Genomic DNA, 23084 nt, shown 5'->3' with positions numbered 1-23084 from the left:
AGGGTACAGTCCAAAGGGGAGCTCCGGGGAGGCGGGGCTGGGGGACGGCGGGAACTGCAATTGGTGGCTTCGAAGGCGCAGCGGGCGGGAACGGCTGCTGAGAGACTCTGCGGGCGATGACCGGCTGCAGGAGACCCGCGCGCGGCGTGGGACCGGGCCCTTGAGTGCGGCGGGAGCCCAGAGGAAGGCACCCCCCGGGCCTGCGGGGCGACTTCTCCGCGACTACCACACGTCCCAAGGTGCTGGATTGGCGCTTGGCCTCGTGGGAGAGGTGGGGAACCACGGCTGAGGCTGGGACGACAGAGGGCAGTGACGCTCGGCCGTGACGTCACGTCCGCCCGCAGTGGGGCGGGGCCTTACCCGGATGTGCGTCAGCTCGGGAGCTCCCGCGGGGTGTTACCTGACCCGCCTCTGCTCTCCGAGGGTTGTGGCAGCGCGCGGAGTTCGGTGTTTCGATTTTTTTTTTTTTTTCTTTTAAGTCAGGCTTGGCTTCCGGGTTTTTTTTTTCCATCCGTGGGCCTCTTGTGTTTTTCCTTCTACTCCGGTGGCAGCTCCTCCACGTAAATCTACAGAAAAGTTCACCTAAAAGGGCTCTTTTTTTTTTTTTTGTCCTGCGTTCATTGAACCAGTGACTTGAGCACCTGCTATATGCCAGGCCCTGTGCTAAGAGCTAGGATTAAAAAGAAATTAGTCACGGGGAACCAGAAGCGTTTACTCGGGTTTATCAACCTTATGGGTGAGATTGAAGTCCATAGAATCTACCAGAAGTCTATAGAAAGGCATTTTGCAAACTCTACCCAGAATGGAGTCTTCCGAGGGATTCTAGAGAATCAGGCTCCCCCCCCCCCCCAAAAAAAAATGCAAGGTCTCACGCCCCGCTCGGTGCCGCCCACCTACTAGTTCAAATCAGCGGGGCCCGGGAATCTGCGGTTTTACAAGTTTACCCCCAGATCCAGTGTTTTCGATGGGAGACGTTGGTTTGATACATCACTGACTGTTGGACCCTGATTTTTTCCAGGTTATTTTATCTCCTCAGCACACTGCTGACAGAGAGTATCTAACATGTCATTTCGTGTGTATTGATCAGTTAGAGACTAGCCATGAAGAAAGCAGACATCGTTCCTAATATTGTAAAGCAATACAGTAATCAGTAAGTTAAAGCAAGATAATTAAAGACCATATGCACTAGAAGGTGGGGAGATACCCTTAGAATGGGTGGTCAGAATAAGTCAGACTAGAAGCTATCCAAGCTGAGATAGCTTAGCTCTCCATTGCAAGAGCCCCACGTGAACAGGTGCAAGAAGAACCTTCTAGGCAGGGGTAACTGCAGGTACAATGGCCCTTCTCTGGAAAGATCCCTTCGTACTAGAGGAACTCAGGGTGAATATCGCTGGAGCTCAGAAAGCCAGGGAGAGAGGGGTAGGTGATGGGGAGGGAGGCAAGAAGCAAACACAGGGTCTTGTAGACCATGGTGAGGATTTTAGTGTTGACGTTGAGGGAGGTTGGTCCTGTATCTGGATAAGAAAACAAGTCAGGCTCAGTTCTCATGATCTTGATTCCGTTCTCACGTTCTTAATTCAGTTGTTTTTCTAAACCACTCCTAATAATTCGCTTTATTTTTGCTTTAACTGCTGTTTTCACTATCTTCTTAAAATCCTGTTGACTATCAGTATCTTTTTTTGGAAGTTGGCAATGGCCAACTTAGATTTTGTAGATTTTGTACAGTGTTCAACAAACACTCAAATGGTAGGAGTAAATCACAGCCTGGATTCTTGTAGAGGGGCACGTCTCTCTGTGTCCCCGCAAATCTCGTAGGCATGGTGGAAGCAAAGGAGACTGACAGGCTGATTTCTGCATCTTCCGTGTGCTCTTTTCTTGTATTGCAAGAAAGGCAGAGAATTTAAATTTAAATTCTGCATCTATCCTTAATCTTGTTTTAGAAATCACACTTGCTTGCTTGTTATGTGCCATATTTTAAAAGGGGCCCGGGGTGGGGGAGGGAGATGTGCATCAGGGTCTCCAAATGAAGTAGCAGAGTTAAGATCAGCTGTCACCCTTGGCCCACAGCTTCTGCCCCGAGGAAAATAATAAAAAGGCTCAGAAACCCCCTTCCCAGGGCCACAGCTGTGAGACAGCCACTGAGCAATGCTCATGAAGATCATTGCCCTTGTCAGTTGCCCAGATTTGGGGCTCAAGACTTGTTGGACAGTTAAAAGAATCTCCCCTTCAGGCACCGGGCAGGAAAAGTGAGAGAGCAGCACTATGTTAATTGGTGACATCTTAAAGGAGAAAGAGACTACCGTCCTCTTTACCTCCATCTCTTACTGTGTCCTCTAGACCAATACATCCCACAGGTTATTCCAGTATCTCCTCTTGGAGTTGAACAATTAATCTCAAAATGTACATGTTCAAAACAGAATTCTTGAGCTTTCTTTTGCCCACACTTCTAGTCTTCCCTAATTCAGGTAACAGCTCCGTTCCTCCAGCTGCCTGCTACAGACATTGTTATCACCTCTGACTCCTCTCTCTTATTTCCCACATCTAGTCCATCAGGAACTCCTGTGGGCTCTCCCTTAAGAGCATATCCAGAGTCTGACCTCTTCCTGCCACCTCTGCTTCTCTCCACCTTCATCTCTTACTTGCCTTTTAGCAGCCTCCTGGCTGGCCTCCTGCTTCCACCCTCGCCCCCAGGACAGTAGCCAGACCGATCCCACCTCTTCTCAAAAATCTTCCAGTCCCCAGTTTGTCAGAGTAGAAGCCATGATCCTTGCAGTGATCCCTGGGCCTCCATGTTCTCTGACCTTATTGCTCCTCTGTGCCTTCTCTCTCTCTTCACTCCGGCCTTACTGGAGGCATCCTTCGCCCTGTTCCTTGAAAGCCCTGGGGCTTTTGCACTTGCTGTTCCTTCTGTCTAGTGAGTTCTTCCACCAGCTAGCCTTGTGGCTCACTCTGTCCCCTTGTTTGGCTCAAATGTCCCCTTCTCTACAAGGCCTGCTTGCTCCACTGCCACCTCATCGCCAGCCTGCTCTATTTTAACTACTGATCATTTCCTAGCACTGTTCCATTCTCCCTGCAGCATTTACCACTTTTTTTTTTTTTAAGATTTTATTTACTTATTCCTGAGAGACACAGAGAGAGAGAGGCAGAAAACAGGCAGAGGGAGAAGCAGGCTCCATGCAGGGACTTGATCCTGGGACTTCAGGATCATGACCTGACCGAAGGCAGACGCTCAACCGCTGAGCCACCCAGTCGTCCCAGCATTTACCACTTTTAACACATTTTATGATTTTCCTGTTGCCTCTCTCTCCCCACTAGAATGGATTCTCCATACCAGCAGGGACTTTTGTCTTTACAGTTAAAGATGGAACTATCCCCCTTGCCTCTAGAAGTGCCTGGCACACACAGGTGCTCAAATTGTGTTACATGAATCAGTAAATGAATGAATGATTTACATATCATTACCATAAAAGATCAAAATACTCTAGCCAGTCAAGGAGAAGAGAGCACTAATTTTTAAAACCTCCAAAGTATATTTAAATATACGGCTTAAGGAGAAAATAAATAAATCCTCCCGTTGAAAAACACTTTGCAGAGTGCCTGAAAGAAGATAAACATTTGGGTGTTTGACCTACAAATCAAAATCCTGGCTAAAAACATGCTGAAAAATTCAGTTCAGTTAAACTTTTTTATTTTTTAAAGATTTTATTTATTTATTCATAAGAGACACACAGAGAGAGGCAGAGACACAGGCAGAGGGAGAAGCAGGCTTCCTGCAGGGAGCCTGATGCAGGAGTCAATCCCAGGAGCCGGGGATCACGGCCTGAGCCCAAGGCAGATGCTCAACCACTGAGCCACCCAGGTGCCCCCAGTTAAGTCAGACTTTTATATTTGGTTAATACTTTATTGTGCTGTTTTTATTTTATTAAAGTGCCAAAGAGATGGATGAAACTGTGGCCGAGTTTTTCAAGAGGACTATCTTGAAAATCCCAATGACTGAAATGATGACAATCCTCAAAGCCTGGGATTTCTTGTCTGAAAAGCAACTACAGAATGTAAACTTCCGGCAGAGAAAGGAATCTCTTGTTCAGGACTTGGTTCTGCTCTGCGAGGTAACAGTGTTCAAAATGATGAAACTTGCACATCACACCACCCCTTTGGTTTTTTCTTTCTTCCTTTTTTTTTTAAAGATTTTATTGGGTGACTGGGTGACAGGCACTGAGGGGGGCACTTGATGGGATGAGCACTGGGTATTATGCTATATGTTGACAAATCAAACTAAAGTTGTATGGAAAAAAGACCTCTTTCATGTGAATTTATTACCTTTTGTTTTAAAAAGATATCAGATTTTCAGAAAAGTTGCAAGTGTAGTACAAAGAACTTTCATATCCCTGTACATTCTTCCCTCAATCACTCTTAAATAAATACACGTTATGATTCAACAATTCCACTGTGGGAAATTTTTGTGGAAAAATTAATGGGGCACCTGGGTGGCTCAGTGGTTGAGCGTCTGCCTTTGGCTCTAGTCGTGATCCTGGGGTCCTGGGATTGGGCTCCACACAGGGAGCCTCCTTCTCCCCCTGCCTGTGTCTCTGCCTCTCTCTCTGTGTCTCTCATGAATAAATAAATAAAATATTTTTTTTAAATGAAAATTAATAAAAAAACAAGGAGGTGTGTGTGTGTATATATATATAAGTATTATAATTGGTAAACGTTTATATACTTAGGTATGAACATGTAAATATATATATATATGTACATATATATATATATAAATAGAAATGTTAAGTAGCCTTGATTAAAAAAACAAAAAGTTGGAAAAAAAAGTTGGAGACAGCTATTCTAGGAGAATAGATAAATAATGATACATCCACATAACAAAATATTCTTCAGTGATTGAAAAGGATAAACTAGATCTTTATGTACAACATTGAAAAACACTATATAATATATGTGTATGTAAATGTAAATGTATAGGGCAGTGATTCTCAACTAGGACAGTTTTACCTCCCAGAGGACACAGTGTCTGGAGACATTTCTGGTTGTCAGAGCTATGGGAATGCCACTGGCTTGTAGTGAGTAGAAGCCAGAATGTTCCTTAACATCCTAGGACAGCCCTCTACACAAAGAATTATCCAACTAATAAATGTCAGTTGTGCCCTCTTGGGAGACCCCGATGTAGAGAAAGTTGAGAAGGATAGAGCTGATTTAAAAACAAAACAAGAGCCTGAAAGTGATGAACAAGAAGTAGACTGGGGGAAGAGTGGGGAGTGCTTGAACTGAGACACTTGTCAGGAGAGCATAAACTGGACACAGTTGCTCTGAGCAACCCTCAAATGTACTGCAAGTGGAGCAGAACCAAACTATCACCACTAAATATTTTATCTTCTCTTTCAGAAGAAGCGTGCAAGTGTCCATGATGCAGCCCTTTTAGACATCGTTTGTGAGTGTCGGTGCTTTGTATTTACACTTCCCAGTCCCATTTCATCAGAGAGGCCATTTTGTATGTAAGGGCTCAGATTCTTCCGTCAGGTGGACCTGGTTTCCATCCCTCTTCTGTCATGTACCAGTCGTGACTTGGCTGAGAAGTCACATTACCTTGCTAAGCCTAGACTCCTCCTAAGTAAAATGGAGTAAAACAGTAGCACCTACTTCACAGGGTGGCTTGGAGGGTTAAATCAGATTCTTGGAAAGCTCTTAGCAGGGTCACTGGCTATAGGAGCACATAGTAGATACTTGTGTTAGGGTTTGTTATTAGCAGAATTTGAAAATATATTTCTGACAATGTTCTTATTACAATGTAGCTTTTTACCTCCCCTCTCCTTCCTCATCTTTGGGTCTTTTCCTTTGTGTCCTAGTTTTCTTTTCTATTTTTTTAAGATGTCTACTCTCCTCGTCAAGAAGCAACAGAGCGTAGGCCAGATTTTTTGGGTTCGGTTCATGGCTCTATCATTGTTTCCCTGTGAGTCCTGGGGGAGGCCATTGGGAACATAACAGAGATGATAGTAAATGGGATCAATAAATGAGTAAGTCTATTAGAGAGGAAGAATTTCTATGCCTTACTATTATCATTTGACAGACCTACATCATAACAATAACATTGCATAAGGTTATGATGAGGATAAAATAAAGAGTCCTTGTCAAGTTCTTAGAACATAGTCTGGTATTTATTAATTATTATCAACTTATATTAACTCCTTTTATGACCTGGTGCATAACAAATATTAGCTTTGTATTCTGCTCCAACTATGAAATAGCTGAATTCATTTACACATCAACCTCTGGTTAAGTCTGTCTAATTTTCAGCGATTGGATTACATCGAGACTATAAATGGTGGATCCACGTAGTTCCCATTTCTCACATGTTTGTTCAGATGTTCATTAAGCACTACTAAGTGGCAGGCTGTATTCTAGGTGCTGGTGGGTCAAACAGGTTAGTTCATTCTTACGAGGTCATAGTCTTATGGAGGAGGCAGGTTGCTTAATCACACAAATGCCTTCTTGCAGACTATAGCAGATGCTATGAAGGATAACATAGAGGGGCTCTGTGTGAGCAGAGTGGGATCTGCCACACGGAGGGTTTAGGGAAGACTTCCTTGAGGACATGAGCTGAGAGCCAAAGGATGGGTGGCATTAACTAGGCAAAGGGAAGATGGGAGATTAAGGAACAGAAGAGCAAAGGGCACAGTGCTGGAAGTCTTGGAGCAGGAGGATGAAGTAGAGGAGTGGAGAGGTTAAAAATGGGAACTCTGGGATATAGGAGGTGTCAAATCAAATGAGGCATGGATAGGCGGATGATACAGAGCCTTAGAGGCCACTTGGAGGATTTCAGTCTTTATACTAAGAATAATGCAAAGCCTTATGAGCAGTGAAGATTATGAGCAAGAAAGAATCAGGTTCTTGTTTTTTCAGAGCTCACTGGTTACAGTGCAGAGACAGAGACTGGGGAGGATGGGAGAGAACCTATAGGAGTCTGTTGGAGCATCCAAGCAAGGGAGGAAAATAGCCTGGGTGAGATGATAGTTGGGGGGAGAAAATTTAATCCATATAAAAGGTATATTTTGAACAAAAATGTGTCTGACCTAATTTCTCTGGTGTCATGTTATGTTAAATACATATTTGAGATATGTATTTATAAGCACATTACTTAAGAGTTCTAGGATATAACAGGATTAAGCTCTTCCTTCCTCTCTCAGATACTCAATTTCATCGGCACCGGAAAGTTTGGGATGTTTTTCAGATGAGTAAAGGACCAGGTAATGTTTCCCATTTTCAAAAAAATTGTGGCACCTAGGTGGCTCAGTTAGTTAAGCATCTGCCTTCATTCAGCTCAGATCATGATCCCAGGGTCCTGAGTTCAAGCCCCATGTCAGGCTTCCTGCTCAGTGGAGAGTCTGCTTCTCCCTCTCCTTTTGCCCCTCTCCCCTGCTCCTTTTTTCTTGTTTGCTTACTCTCTCAAATAAACAAATAAAATCTTTAATTTTTTTTTTTAAGTAATCTTTGTGCCTACCACGGGGCTTGAACTCAAAATGCTGAGATCAAGAGTCACATGCTTTTCTCACTGAGCCAGCCAGGGACTTCAGTGTTTTCCATTTTAAACTGAACACTTAGATTTTATATTTTGGCAATTTAAAAATGAATAGCAATATGTTCCTCTTAAATGTCTCTTCTTTCAAAATCAGTAATTTCAAAATTACTCTTTTGTGGGAAAAATGAAAAATATATTTGGTGATGCTGTGTCTGAGGTACCCGACAGCTTTGTTCTGATTTGATCATTATAGCTCTTCGAGGTTACACAGAATGCTTACCTTCAGAGTCTTTGCAAATGTATTTCTAGAACACTGTACTCCCTTGATTTGTCTTTCTTTTTCTTTTCACTTTGACAGGTGAAGACATTGACCTTTTTGATATGGAACAATTCAAAAGTTCATTTAAGAAAATTCTTCAGAGAGCATTGAAAAATGTAAGAATTAAATTTGTCTGAATTTCCATGAAATGCAATATCAAGACATCTGTGCAGTTAAAATTTACCTACTACCTTGGGTTTTTTTTATTTTTTGGTAAGGGGGGATCCCTGGGTGGCGCAGTGGTTTGGCGCCTGCCTTTGGCCCAGGGCACGATCCTGGAGACCCGGGATCGAATCCCACATCGGACTCCCGGTGCATGGAGCCTGCTTCTCCCTCTGCCTGTGTCTCTGCCTCTCTCTCTCTCTCTCTCTGTGACTATCATAAATAAATAAACATTTATAAAATAAAAAATTTAAAAAAATATTTTTTGGTAAGGATTTTAATTGTTAATATCCCATACTATGCTAAGCCAGATCAAAGACAAATCCTGCTTAATTATGAAAACTTCCCTCTCCCCTCACCTGTCAATTCAGGGCCAAATGCTTCTTTCTCAGAGGAGCACTGGGGGGTAGAACTCTGCAATGATGGAACTATTCTAAATCCACACTGTCTGGTACACTAGCTAGTAACACATGTGGCCACCAGTGTGACCGAGGAAGTGTAATGTTCATCTTCTATAACTGTAGTGAATTTTAGTGCAGTAGCCACGGGTGGCTGGTGGCTACAGAACTGGCAGTGTAGCTCTAGAGCACCCGTGAATCTTCAGCTGCCATTCCACAAGTACCACTGAGGTTTTTTTGTTTTTTTTTTTAATTTTATGTATTTATTCATGAGAGACACAGAGAGAGGCAGAGACAGAGAGAGAAGCAGGCTCCATGCAAAAACCCTGATGCAGGACTTGATTCTAGGACCCTGGGATCACAACCTGAGCCAAAGGCAGATGCTCAACCACTGAGCCACTCAGGCGTCCCCCCCCCCCTTTTTTTTTTTTTTTTTGAGAGAAAAAGAGCGTGAGGGGAGAGGCAGAGGGGGAGAGACACCATCTCAAGCAAGCTCCACACCCAGCGCAGAGCCCAATGCAGGGCTCAATCTCACAACCCTGAGATAATGACCTGAGCTGAAATCAAGAGTCAGGCACTCAACCAACTGAGCCACCCAGGCACCCACCACCGAATATTGTCCCGTAGGTTCAGGCAGTCATTTTTTTAATGGCCTCCCTTACTTCATTCTCTTCCCACCTTGATCTGCCTTAGTTCTCCTTGCATGGCAAGACATTCCCAAAAACCTGCTGCAGTCACCGTGCTCTGGCTGTCCTTTCCAGAATGGTAGCGTTCCCTCTCCATACACAGTGGTCTTTCCATCTGCTCAGCTCACCCCTTGTGACTTCCACCATACTTGTACCTACCTGCTTGTCACTGAGCATGTTCTTATAGCACCCCTCCTGTGAAAGGTTGAAATCCATCTCCTGCAGCCTCGTAGGACCGCAGGTTTGCTATTCTCTGTTCTGTTTCAAGTTTATAGTCTCTACTGCTTCCCACTCTGCTATGTATAAACATGCTTGGCCTCCACCTACCAACTCTTGCCTTATGTGTAGCAGTGGGTCTAGCAGAACAGGCTGGAAGGGTGGTATTTATTGGCGACTTCAAAAACCTTTCCAAAAAGACCCTCTGAAAGGGTAATATACCCTTGCCGGCTTCGTGCTTAAGCCCCTTGCATTCTGGCCACTGCTCTTTGTCTTTGTGTTGAAACTGGGTTTTGAAAGGCCGTACTCCTCACAGTATGATCCCCACACCAGCAGTATCCACATCACCTGGGAACGTATTAGACCTGCAAATTCTTGGGCTCCCTCAGACACCATAGGGGTGGGCCAAAGCCCTCCAGGTGATACTAATGTCAAGTTTGAGAACCTCCCTGTTTGGCAGCACTGGTGATATCATAAAATCCCATGGTTCTCTTTCCCCAGTAATGCTGATTGCAAACAGCTACGTGTGCCAGGCCCTGGGCTAAGCCCTTGCCAGTCACTAACTCACTGCACCCTCCTGATAAAACAAGGTGGGTCTCCCAGTGGTAAGCGTCAGAGCTGGCGTTTAAACCCAGGCAGGTGACTCTGAGCTCATGCTCCTCATGGTGACACTGGCAGGCTCTCACAGCTTAGTCTCTGCCCTGCACCAGATGCACAACATCCATTTCTGGTGCTCAGGAAGGTCACAAGAATTGGCAGACCCTCTTGATCCTCCATCTCTGTCTTCTGGTTGTCTTCTGCCCATCCGAAAGTGCACTTCATTGTCTCTGACTGACTCCCTTCCTTGCCTTCTGTCCTTTGCCAGAGCACCCCCCAAGTTTCTGCACTCAGCCTGCCCCCCGGTGAGGTTCGGCCATGGGAACTTACTTTAGTGGAAGCAAGGAGGGAGGTGGTGATGGAGTCGTTCATCATTTCCCTTTCAGAAGCTAATGAGTTGTCCCAGTGCCATTTGTAGACTAATTGAGCTTTTTCTACTGGTTCATCATCATTGGATTCTTCAGATTCATTCATGCTTTTAGAGTCTGTTCTACTTCTGATCAGTTTCTCCTTGTGCACTCCTACATCCAACACCTGTACTCTACACTCCAGCCAAACTGAGCCAGTCTTCTTCCAGTTCTTGAACTTGCCACAGGATGTTCCCTCTCCTCCTTGGAAGAACCTCCTCTACTTGGCCTTGACACAGCTCATTCCTCCCCATCCTTCTGGCCTCCACTTAACTAGTGCTCCCTCAGGGAGTGTCTCTGCCCTCCCCCCATGGCAATTCCCCTGTCCTGTGCTACTGTCACCATACTCTTCCCTTTTCCTACTTTAATTGTCATAGTTCCCCTGAGAGAAAACCGACCATCCTGCCCCTCTCTGACACAGGCAAGTGTGCAACAGATGCTGGGGATGAATGGATTGAGCACATTCTCTGCAAATCGCTCATTCCTCTAATTCTGTGGTTTGTAAAATATTTTAATAACCATTAAAACAAGTCAGCACTGTCCCTACCCCCAGTTACTCTTCTTTACCAAAAATGTCCTGGCTATTCTTCAAGAAGAAACTTAGAATCATTTTATCAGGTTTACAAAATGAAATCTTCATCATGTTGAGTGGGGGTCTACTTTAATTTATAAATTAATTCAAGGGTAATTGTGAGCCAAGAGAAGGTATGTCTCCTCTTTGGGTTTTCGGGGGTGGGGGGGTGTTTTTTGTCTTTTGTGAATAATTACTCTTTGTTACTCTGTTCTTGTTATGTTTTATTATATTTGAAAGATATTCATACCATGAGATAATACACTTTTCAGAGATTAAAGGAGAGTCCCATATGGACCGTGGGTATGGCATGTGCACCTGCTTTTCTTTAAACAACCAGCCTCACTGGCCCAGAATCCCTAGCCAGTTGTCCATAAATATAGATATTTGGTCTGGACCCTTCTGGAAGCAGCCTTTTTTATGAAGACAAACACGACTGGCTAAATCCTTTTGAGAAACCATGTTCCCACCCTGTTCACCCCATGCCAAAAGCGTAGAGAGAGCTGCTCTTAGCTGCAGTTCAGAGTTTGTCAGAGTCCTTCCCTTTCAGTGTCTTCTTCCCTTTTGACAGTCTTTCCTGCCCTTCCGTCCAGCACCAGGAACTTCTGTGGTCTGAACCCCACGCCTCCTGTCCTGACCATTCTAGAAGAGTGAAATGTGCTCCCATATCTTCCTACTTCCATGGCCATGTATTTCAGTGGTTAGATTTCTTCTTTTGTCACTGCAGTGTGCCAAAAGCCTTTGCCTCCTGAATGAATTTCAGGCAGATTAGTGGGAAAGGCTGGGAGAACAAAGGAGCTTTTTTATTGGTCAGATCTTCCTGCTTGAAAGGCCAGCAGACGCCCACCACCCTGTGTCTTTTCTGTCTCCCTGGCTCCCCTGCTGCGAGCTGGCCCACATGTGCTAACCCTGTTTTTCAACTCAACTTCCTACTTTCCTCTTCATAACTTAACTAGCAGCTGGATAACCCCACTTTCCTAAAGGCTGACAATGGTGATATCATGCCATGTAGAGACTCCTGGAGTGAAAATAAACTTGCCCGCTGCTGTAGGACAGACATCTTAACCTTTCTTTGCTAAGGACACCTTTTGCTGTTAGTGAAACTTACACACCACTTCTTAGAACATTATTTTTATTTTTTTTAAAAGATTTTATTCATTTATTCATGAGAGACACAGACTGAGAGAGGCAGAGACACAAGCAGAGAGAGAAGCAAGCTCCATGCAGGGAGCCTGATGTGGGACTTGATCCTGGGACTCCAGGATCATGCCCTGGGCTGAAGGCAGACGCTAAACTGCTGAGCCACTCAGGGATCCCCAGAAGATTATTTTTAAATGCTATAATACATAGAATTACAAGAAAAACAAGATATGTTAAAAGACCATTATTAAGGCATTAAAATACTAAGTTGTGCTGTAGTCATCATGTGTTTCTTAATTAACACAGTAAGTACTCTCATAGTAGGTCTAAAAAACAGTTTCAAAGTCGTAAATTATATTTTTGAGGCAGGTGCCAACAATTGAGAAAATATTTGGGACAGTTTCTACAAAAAACAAACAGGTCCTAACATTCCACATTTTGTTGCCTACCTTCACAATTAAAGAAGATGCTAAATTTCAGTTAGTTCTTAAGCACTCTGAGTTCTGACCAGGGACTTCAGGTCAAGAACTTCCTGCCCTTAAAAAAAAAAAAAAAAAAAAAGAACTTCCCGCCCTTGAACCAATTGGGTAGAGAAGCTGGTATGAGAGGGAGCTGGGAACCTAACTGGGGAGTAATGGGTGGAGCCTGTGCTACAGGACATCCCATCCAGAGCCTTTGAGAGTGTGTGTATCTCTGTGTGCAAGAGAGAGAGAGAGAGATTAACTCTTTATCTTACCATGTAAAACTATTCAAAACAGTATGTTCTTACAAAGAAAGAAAAGACAAACTAAAATATATATTTCAATTGTAAAAAGGTAGCATATTTACTCTCCTTTTAATACCTGTAGATCATGTGGTATAATAATGATAGTCTATGCTAAATATACTAATATAATTAAATATGTAGCAATTCTCTGTGTTGTAAGTTACATTTGATTACCACACTAAACTTTTTTGTGGCCATGGCCAGTTAGGCTTGAACAATATTTATCTGAGCTATCCTTGATAAAAAATGCTTTGTCCTGACTACTAAAGGATGATATCTATTAAGGTAGTTTCTTAGGAAAATAGTAACGGTCTGCATTTGAGCCCTACCTCTTCAGGTATCTGAATATCATCTTTACTAGAAGAATGTGAGACCTAATATCTGAAAGCTACCTGGCCAAGATTATATTGGTTCTGTGAATATCCTTTTCTCTTAGTCCATTGATCTTTATTTAATCTTTTTTGGATCATAGACCCTTAGGAAAAATTTGAGAAGTGATACAGGACCTCCAGGAAACTGTATACTTAAACATGTATGCCCAACTATACATCCAATGTAGGGAGGACACATCTTTAAGCTTCTCCACAAGGCTGTACCTAAATTATCCTCACTCTGGGCTAGAGAGATTACCTGAATATGTTGAGTACAACCAATTTTCTCCCTCTGGTAAAATGTTCCCTCCACATACTGCATTCAATCTTGATTTTACAGGCTTTGCTTTTGTAATGTGACACAAAGAGGCTATTCAGAGTTAGACCCTGTCCTCTTCCATTTAAGCCAGCAGAGGTCCACTCAGCGCCTGTTAGGGCCAAGCACTGTGCTGCTCACTCGAGAAGGTCAGGCTGCTCCTCACACTCCACACGCTCCACACCCTCCACACCACACAAGGAAGGTTCCTTGTATCATACACCAAGGGAATACAGGAAAACAGGAAGTACAGGAATACAGGAAATATTGCAGAGAGCCATCACTTCTTTCTAATTAAAAGAGATGAAAATACACATAAGTATAGCATATCTAAGGCTCAAAGATATACACAGAGCACTAACAATCCATCTGCAGGAGTCTCAACATGAGCACACTGTTGCCATGCAGAGGAAATAATAACCTTGAGTCTGTGAGTAAGACCAGATCCCTTATCATGAAAGGGAATACAGGAAAGCTCCTCACACTCCACATGCTCCACACCCTCCACACCACACAAGGAAGGTTCCTTGTATCACACACCAACGGAATACAGGAAAGCAGCCAGATAAAGAGTGGGCAGAGTCAGAATAACTGCCTTCTTTGCTAATGCCAGCAGCCACATTGCAGCCTGCTTCTTCTGGAGTGGGATACAAGAGGGAGGAAGTAAAGAGATGTGGGCAAGCCAACTGTGCCTGTCTCGGGTGTCTCCTGACCAGGATCTGGCCTCCCAGGGGAAGCTGAATTGAGGGGGAGCCTAAGTATCTAGGAACAGGCTATTAAATTCCAAACCAACTGGCAGTTATATTTAGAAGTTTGGAAAAATCTGTGTTTTATCCATGAAATGGAAATGAAATAGAATTTTCTATATTGTTACCACATTACTTTGGAGTAATTATTAGCATCTGAGTTAAATGCATATGAGCATTAGGATTAATATATTAGAGCCCATCACTACATAGAAATCTTACTATTAAACTTTATAGTGCACACTAGGTCTGTGCTTGATGCTGAAACGGCTTCATTATGAAACAGGTATGTCATTTGCAAGGCTGCCTTCATTCATAAATTTTTACATGTCAGGGAACAGTTTTTTTTTTTTTTTAAACAAGCCCAAGAAATTATTGAAAAATTGGGATATCCTGATTGTAGGATTTAAAACTTGTTTTCTTTCCAAAAGACCTGGCAAGGCATAATGTATCTTTCCAAAACAACCACAGAATCTTTTTCCAAAGATTCCTAAACACTGTAATGGAAAGTAGAAAAGACTGCTGGATCTCAGCCTGTGTGCAAGGTTATAGTAACATCCTTCACCCCTAAAGAGCACTTGCTGGTGCCACAGATTTTGTTTATTTGTTTAGATTTTATTTATTAGAGAGGGGCAGAGGGAGCGAGAGAAGTGGACTCCCCACTGAACAGGGAGCCCGACATGGGCCTCGACCCCAGAACTCCAGGATCATGACCTGAACTGAAGGCAGACACTTAACTGACTAAGCCACCCAGGCGCCCCAGATTTTTGTGTGTGTGTGGCTTTTTTTTTTTTAAGTAAGCTCTATGTCCAACATGGGGCTTGAACTCATGACCCTGAGATCAAGAGTCATACATTGTAAAGAAAAAAAAAAAAAGTCATATGTTGTACCAACTCAGCCAGCCAGTACCCCTGGTACAGATTTTAATTAGGAAACTTAACTCTTTTTTTTTTTTTTTATTTTTAAGGTGATGGTCAGCTTCAGAGATGCTGAGGAGAATGCAGTATGGATTCGAATTGCCTGGGGAACGCAGTATAGAAAGCCAAACCAGTACAAACCTGTTTATGTGGTATATTACTCCCAGACTCCCTATGCCTTCACTTCCTCCTGCCCACTGAGGAGCAATATACCTCTTCTGGGTCAGGTATGGAACCAATTACTATAAGCTATAATATTCTTATTACTCTTAGAGGTTTAGGTAGGGTTAAACTGCTCAATATGCATTTTATATAAAATGCCACATGTAATTCTTGATTTCCTAAAACAAGCAGAAAGTGTTCTACAAGTGGTAGCATGGCACAAGCATGAGTTTGGAGTTCTCTCTTATTGTCTGTTAATCTAGAAGTAATGTGTGCTTAATACAAAAATTCAACCAAATATTATAGTTATTACAGATATTGGGGGATAAATGTGGTAATCCTAATAGTTTTGCCAATTTTCACTTCCAGGCACTGACAGTTGCTAGCAATCACCATAAAATTGTGAAAATGGACCTGAGGAGCCGGTATCTGGACTCTCTGAAGGCTATTGTTTTTAAACAGTATAATCAGGTAAGCACATCTCCATTTTCTCGTTCACACTTGTGTTAGAAGCATCTGAGCAGGTGGGAAAATCCACCTCCAACAGAAGGAGATTATTTCTGATATTACTGAAGTGGAGAAAAGCCTTTAGTGAGTTAACATAAAAGGAAACCACAGTGCCTCACTGTCCTCTTTGTTAAATTGCATTGTGTTTTATACTATTCACTATTCACTAGAGTTTGTTACAGATCCCAGTTTCCAAATCAGCTATTCCAATTAGAATTTATCTTTGGAGTAACTTGACACTGTCTTTCAAAGCTAATTATATTATTCTATTATGCCCGAGAGAAGTAGAATTAATTTTTTTGTCCCATTAGTCAAGCAGGTGATATAGGAATTACAAGGAAGGGGGAAAGCACTGGTTTATTATTAAATCCCACAGTTTATTTGTTTGTTGAAATTATTTGAAGGCATTGTTTCCTTTCATGATAAGAGATCTGGCTTTACTCACAGACTCGGGATTATTTTCTCTGCATGGCAACAGTGTGCTCATATGTTTAGACTCCTGTAGATGGATTGTTAGTGCTCTGGGTATATCTTTGAGCCCTTAGATATGTTATATTTATGTGTATTTTCATCTCTTTTAAGTAGAAAGAAGTGATGGCTCTCTGCAAGCCATTCTATGGAAAAAAAATCTAACACTAAGTTAATGGTTTTTGCCCACAGTAACCCTCTCCCCTCTTACCCTCCACCCTCCCACCTGTTCTGCTATGACAGTTGCATTCTTAGGAAAATTCACACTGTCACATGCTTAATTATAAAAACATCAACTGCAAGTAAGATGGGATTGAGAGATTGGCTTCAGTAGCAAAATGATTTTTCCAAAAGGAGCTTCAGGGAATATTTTACAGTAATGAAGATGCAGCTATAAAGCTGAAGCATCACATTGCAAATTCTGCCTGGGATTCTTCTAGCTTTTCCACTTACCACCCAGGCTTCATCCAGAATCATTTTTATGCTAACAAAGTACAGAGCTTCTCATTCAAAACAGACATGCTGCTGGCCCAGCAGCCTCTGCCAGCCTCCTGCTCTGGGAGAAATGCTTAACTCAGCCTGGATGTGGCCTCAAATCTCTTTCTGTTGAAAAAAAATAAATAAATAAAGATAAGATTTGACAAGCTGTTATGTACTAAAACCATTTATTATTTATATTTCAAGATGTTAAAAGTTAGGAAAAGATTCACTTTTTTTCTTTTTTCTTTTTTTAGACCTTTGAAACTTACAACTCCACTACACCTCTGCAGGAAAAATCCCTGGAGCTGGATATACACAGTATGTGTGTTTTAAGATAAAACCGAAATTTGGAAGCACATCATTCCTTTTTAGATTTCTGTCACTTGGTAAAACATCTAATCATTAGGAGCCAGATATTTTTTTTTTAAGATTTTATTTATTTATTCATGAGAGACAGAGAAAGAGAGAGGCAGAGACACAGGCGGAGGGAAAAGCAGGCTCCAGGCAGAGAGCCCGACGTGGGACTCAATTCTGGGACTTCAGGATCATGCCCTGAGCCGAAGGCAGGCACTAAACCACTGAGCCACCCAGGGATTCCCTAGGAGCCGGATTCAAAACTATCTACTGCTTTCAGAAAAATTGAAAATTAACTTTCTGTTGAAAAGGGAAACTAAGGGGCTCCTGGGTAGCTCAATGGGTTGGGAGGCTGGCTGTCTTTGGCTCAGGTCATAATCTTGGGGTCCAGGGATCAATCCCATGTCTGGCTCCCTGCTGAGCAGGGAGTCTGCTTTTCCCTCTTCCTCTGCCCCTCCCCCAACTCACGTTTTCTCTCTATCTCAATAAAATCTTTAAGAAAAAAAAAATTGGGGGGGGGCACTTGGGTGGCTCAGTGATTGAATGTCTGACTTTGGCTTAGGTCATGATCCTGGGGTCCTGGGATCAAGCCCCACATTGAGCTCCCATGGGAAGTCTGCTTCTCCCTCTGCCTGGGTCTCTGCCTCTCTCTCTGTGTCTCCCCATGAATAAATAAATAAAATCTTTTAAAAAAAATTTTTAATGAAAAGGGAAACTAAGCTACCATAGGTTCCTTTTAGAATTTACCAGAACATCAAATAATAACACTTAAAAATTAACTTATAGTCAAGCATTTCTGTTGTGCCAAGCACCACACTCAGATGCTTATAGGTATCACTTCCTTCATCTTCATAGTGGTCTCCTGAACAGTCCTTTATTCATTAGGCAGCTGGGATTCAGAAGGGTTCAGTAACTTGCTAGGCAAAGTTACACAGCTAGTAATCACCAAAGCCAGGTGTGAAATCCAAATCTCTCTTGAGTGTGGAGCCCTGGAGCCCTGTCTCCAAATGCACTGGATAAACTGATCCTTGAATAATCAGAATGGTGACTTTGTTGCTACTTGAAGATGGCAGGAGTCTCTCCTAAAAAACCCTGGAGAAGAGAGTAAGAAACTACTGAAGTGAACTAGAAAGTTGAGAAGAGTGGTGGGATACAATCTAGATTTATAGAAATGAACATTTTCCTATCTCTCAGCAATGATTTGGCAATAAAATGAAATGGTACAACAGTTATGAATAAACATTTTTATGACTTTCCAATGGCATAGGAACTGCCGTTAATTTCATGTTAAGTAGAGAAAGCAGTATGCAAAATTGTGTGTATTTTATCATCTCAGTTTAGAAAATACTTATCTTTCTATTCATTAAGGAAAAGGCTAGACAGAAATACATTAAAGTGTTAACAGTGCTTTCTATGCATTGGTAGAATGGGGGATTTTTATTTTATCAGCCTGTGCTTTGCAACTTTCCTTTAATAAGGAATTATTGCAATCAAGAGAAGAAACTAAACATTATTTTTAAATGACACGAGCAAGTTGAAAGGAATGAAAAGAGGATACTTTACGGATGAAATACATTTCTAATATCTGTTTTGTTTTGAAATCTTCCATATTTAGTGGATTCTCGGATCATTCATGAAAACAGAATAGAAAAAGAGAGAGTCCAGAGAGTGACTCAAGAAACTTTTGGAGACTATTCTCAACCAAGACTAGAATTCGCACAATATAAGGTGGGACTTTGCTCTAAATGTGAACTACGAGTTATCCATATTTTTTTAAAAGAACAAAAACTTTAAGTGGACAGCTTTAAGAAACTTTCTTTTCCTTTATCACTTTTTTCTTTTTTAATTTTTTCTAATTATTGAATAGAGTTGACACACGATGTTATAGCAGTTTTAAGTGTACAGCAGTGATGCAGCAATTCTATACATTACTTAGCACAATAGGTATAGTATCACTTTAATTTTGCATAATGAATTTATGAGTTAGGATAGACATTTTTATCATATTTATTAAGTGCCTCTGTTAGCAAAGGGGACTTTTTGAAATTATGAATTTACCTTTATTTAATCTTACATATTAATTTAGTTATGTATAATTGGCCACAATCTATATTTTTGAGGGGAGAAAATTGTAAGTTCTACCTTTCTAGCCCATCCACACCTAGAGCAACACACATAGTCGGTGCTCATAAATACTTGTTGAACAAAAGAATAAATGAAAAAAATAAGTCATGACATAACCCAGTTGGCATCACAGGAGAAAAACCAGTAGCCTAGTCAGTACTGCGAATCTAGCTCATTCCAGAAGTGTGCCACTGCCCACCAAGAAGGCCAGCTTAGGGGCAAGCCCAGTGCCCCCAATAGAAGAATTCAAGGTTCATATGATGATTGCCCTAATCTAATACTTGGCATTCAACACCCTCCCCCGTCTAGTAAAATTCTTTCTGCGTAGCACCCCCTACAGCCACAGGCAATACTTTAAATCTGCCATTCATCTGATCACTCAAGCCTGACACCTATTTTCTTTAATTTGTTTTTAGTGGGAAAAGGTGATTGATATCTTTCATTTAGTGCTCCCTAAATGGCAGTTTTAACCCAGTTCCTTTGCACAGCCCATACTCTAGGACACTGGTTCTCAAATGTGGTCTCTGGACCCACCATATCAGCATTACTTGGGAATGGGTAAGAAATGCAGATTCTTGGCCCCACTGTGGTCCTCCTACTGGATCAGGGACTCTGGAGATGGGACCCAACCATCTGTTCTTACAAGCCCTCTGGCTGATTCTGCCCACTAAAGTGAACCATTGATCAGGAATAAGTAAGAATCCACAAATCTCAGTTTGTATATACAGTTTAGAATAGCTATACTCTATAAGTCAAGGTACACATTGATTCTTATAAGCTTTTAATTTTCCCTACTTTTTCTATTTTGAAAAATGTCAAACCTTCAGAACACTTGCAAGGATATTACAATGAACACCTATTTCCGCTTTGCTTCAATTCACCAGTTGTTAACATTTTGCCACAATTACTTAATTTCTTTTTGTTGATTTATTCTGAACCGTTTGAGGTAGTTGCAGACATTACTCAACCTCTAAATATTTCAGGATTCTGCCTTTAAATTTTAAGAGTCGGGGATCCCTGGGTGGCTCAGCGGTTTGGCACCTGCCTTTGGCCCAGGGCGCAATCCTGGAGTCCCGGGATCGAGTCCCGATTCGGGCTCCCAGCATGGAGCCCGCTTCTCCCTCTGCCTGTGTCTCTGCCTCTCTCTCTAGGTCTGTCATGAATAAATACATAAATAAATCTTTAACAATAAATAAATAAAAATAAATTTTAAGAGTCATTTTAACTAAAAAAAAAAATTGAAATTAGAATCTAAAACTCAAGTACCTATTGAAGCAGTCGATTTGCATATTTAATGCTATTAAAGGATTGGGAGGTTGTTACTAATTTTTTTGATGTGGTTATGGTGAAATTTTTAAAAAGAGTCCTTCTCAGGTCTTTCTTAGATACACACTGAAATATTAAATGGATTAGCATCATGTCTTGGATTTACTTCAGAATAATCCAATTGCCATGGTCAGTAAGGAACGGGGAGGTACGGTTGTAGATGATACAAGACTAGCCGTGAATTGATAATGGTTTCAGCTGCAGGATGTGCACACGGGGCTCATTATATTGTGTTCCTTACTATTGTGTACTTTTGAAATCTTACATGATTAGGTAAAAATAAATAGTGGTAGTGACTCAAAAGACATACTTTTGCATCAAGATGACAGATTACAAAAGATGGTGCTAATTTGCCGTTAAGAATGCAAATTAGGGGGGATCCCTGGGTGGCGCAGCGGTTTAGCGCCTGCCTTTGGCCCAGGGCGCCATCCTGGAGACCCAGGATCGAGTCCCACGTCTGGCTCCCGGCATGGAGCCTGCTTCTCCCTCTGCCTGTGTCTCTGCCTCTCTCTCTCTCTCTCTCTCTGTGACTATCATAAATAAATAAATAAATAAATAAATAAATAAATAAATAAATAAATAAATAAATAAATAAATAAAAATACCTTTAAAAAAAAAAGAATGCAAACTAGGGGGCACTTGGGTGGCTCAGTGGGTTACGCATGTGCCTTCAACTCAGGTCATGTATCAGAGTCCTGGGATTAAGCCCTGCATCTGGCTCCGGCTCCCTGAGCCTTCTTCTCCCCCACCCTCTTCCTCTGCCCCTCCCCCCACTCATGCTTGCTGGATCTCTCAAATAAATGAATAAAATCTTTAAAAAAAAAAAAAAAAGGGATCCCTGGGTGGCGCAGCGGTTTGGCGCCTGCCTTTGGCCCAGGGCGCGATCCTGGAGACCCTGGATCGAGTCCCACGTCGGGCTTCCGGTGCATGGAGCCTGCTTCTCCCTCTGCCTGTGTCTCTGCCTCTCTCTCTCACTGTGTGCCTATCATAAAAAAATAAAAATAAAAATAAAATCCCTGTATTTCTTGATGACAAGAATTAATAAAATGCATAACCTGATTCCATTATAGTTTGCCATTCCAGCTGATATATTTAGTAGTTATTTATAAATATATTCGTTGACAGCTTGAAACAAAATTCAAAAGTGACTTCAATGGAGACATCTTGGCGGAGAGAAAAGAGCCCCTCCGGTGCCTAATAAAGTTCTCCAGCCCGCATCTTCTAGAAGCATTGAAATCCTTAGCACCAGCTGGTAAGTAGTCAGCTTATTTTACAGGCAGGAAGAATTAACAGCAGACTACATTCGATCCTCTCTCTTGGCTGGCTAATTACCTCTAAGTGTTCTCCTGGCTCTCGTCTGCTATCCCCTCATGCCCTATTTTGCATGTTCTGCTTCTGTACATCATGAGGGTCCATAATCTGCCATCAAATCTTGGCCATTGTTAAACTGACTCATTTTCTTTTCTTTTCTTTTTTAATTTCAGGTATTGCAGATGCACCACTTTCTCCATTGCTCACTTGCATACCCAATAAGGGGATGAATTATTTTAAAATTAAAGATAAATAAGATGTATGTGGTTTTTGTAAGCACAGCATCTCTTTGACTATTGTCTATGCATTTAATTAACAGCTAGCAGGATAGCTTTTGTGTATGAACTTGTGTTTTAGAAATTAATTCTTGATATTGACAGTTCACAAATGTTCAGTATATTTATTGGGATTGATTCTGTATTCCTCCACTGTGTACCCCTCTCTCCCATATCCTGCAAAGCATAGCAACTGTGAGCTTTTAAAAAGTGACAACATGTCCTTTTTCTCCTCCATCCTGGAGAGATCAGGTTCTAATTGCTTGTTTCCAGGGATTTGTCTGAAGACTTGGATCCTGGAAAGAAGCAGCGAGAAACTATCCTTAACTCAAAACTTCCTAGGAAAATCATAAAATTGGTCCATTCAAAGGGTAGAGTTGGTTCCATGATGCTATTGCAGGAGGTAGCATATCAAATGATTCATAATATAAAATAATAGTTTCATTGTAAATATGATATTTTTCATAATCTGTTTTATCATATATTAAGACTCACCATATTATACTGATTTATAAATAAAGATTGAAAAGCTGGTATATCGGTTACTTCTGATGGAAATTTTTCAGTGATTATCACTAAGTAGCAGGTCCTTTCTTAATTATGTTTCAAAATCTAGTCCCTATTTTGTTCCACAAAGGATTTGGGGTATAAAAACAGATATTATGATGATAAAATAGCCATGTAACACATACATACAGGTACCTCCAGCTGCTATAAGTTTGAATAATTGAAATGGTGTCAGCCAGTGGGCAAAGCAGTGAAGAAAACATGAATTTGTGAATGAAGATACTTAAAAACTGGTACATCAATTACTTTTGATGAAAACCAAAAACAGGCTTAATATGCAGATATGTAAATACAGTCAGAGAAGTGGGGCTGAAGAATACTTTATACTGTGATGGTACTATCTACAGATTATAGATATGCAAAAAATATGTTT

The 23084-nt window shown here is 41.7% G+C and overlaps 1 protein-coding gene across 4 annotated transcripts; it reads left to right on the top strand.

The window, feature by feature from the left end:
* The first annotated feature begins 67 nt into the window (after nucleotides 1-67).
* Nucleotides 68-22680, top strand: CENPN (centromere protein N). Of its 4 annotated transcripts, none has more exons than XM_038538222.1 (12): nucleotides 616-736; nucleotides 1019-1150; nucleotides 3929-4109; nucleotides 5398-5440; nucleotides 7194-7253; nucleotides 7884-7960; nucleotides 15188-15364; nucleotides 15669-15770; nucleotides 17009-17072; nucleotides 18724-18836; nucleotides 21684-21810; nucleotides 22043-22680. In XM_038538222.1, the coding sequence occupies exons 2-12, from the start codon at nucleotides 1101-1103 to the stop codon at nucleotides 22123-22125; spliced, it is 1077 nt and encodes a 358-aa protein (XP_038394150.1). In that variant the 5' UTR covers nucleotides 616-736; nucleotides 1019-1100; the 3' UTR covers nucleotides 22126-22680. The 4 variants fall into 4 exon arrangements, with proteins under 4 accessions (XP_038394151.1, XP_038394150.1, XP_038394149.1 ...); XM_038538221.1 differs by having other exon boundaries at nucleotides 622-736; nucleotides 5395-5440; XM_038538223.1 differs by lacking the exons at nucleotides 616-736; nucleotides 1019-1150 and adding an exon at nucleotides 68-239 and having other exon boundaries at nucleotides 5395-5440.
* The last annotated feature ends 404 nt before the right edge of the window (nucleotides 22681-23084 follow it).

Source organism: Canis lupus, chromosome 5 (genome assembly GCF_011100685.1).
Source record: "Canis lupus familiaris isolate Mischka breed German Shepherd chromosome 5, alternate assembly UU_Cfam_GSD_1.0, whole genome shotgun sequence".
In the NCBI taxonomy this organism is placed as follows: Eukaryota; Metazoa; Chordata; class Mammalia; order Carnivora; family Canidae; genus Canis; species Canis lupus.
This window is presented reverse-complemented; position numbering and strand designations above follow the sequence as displayed.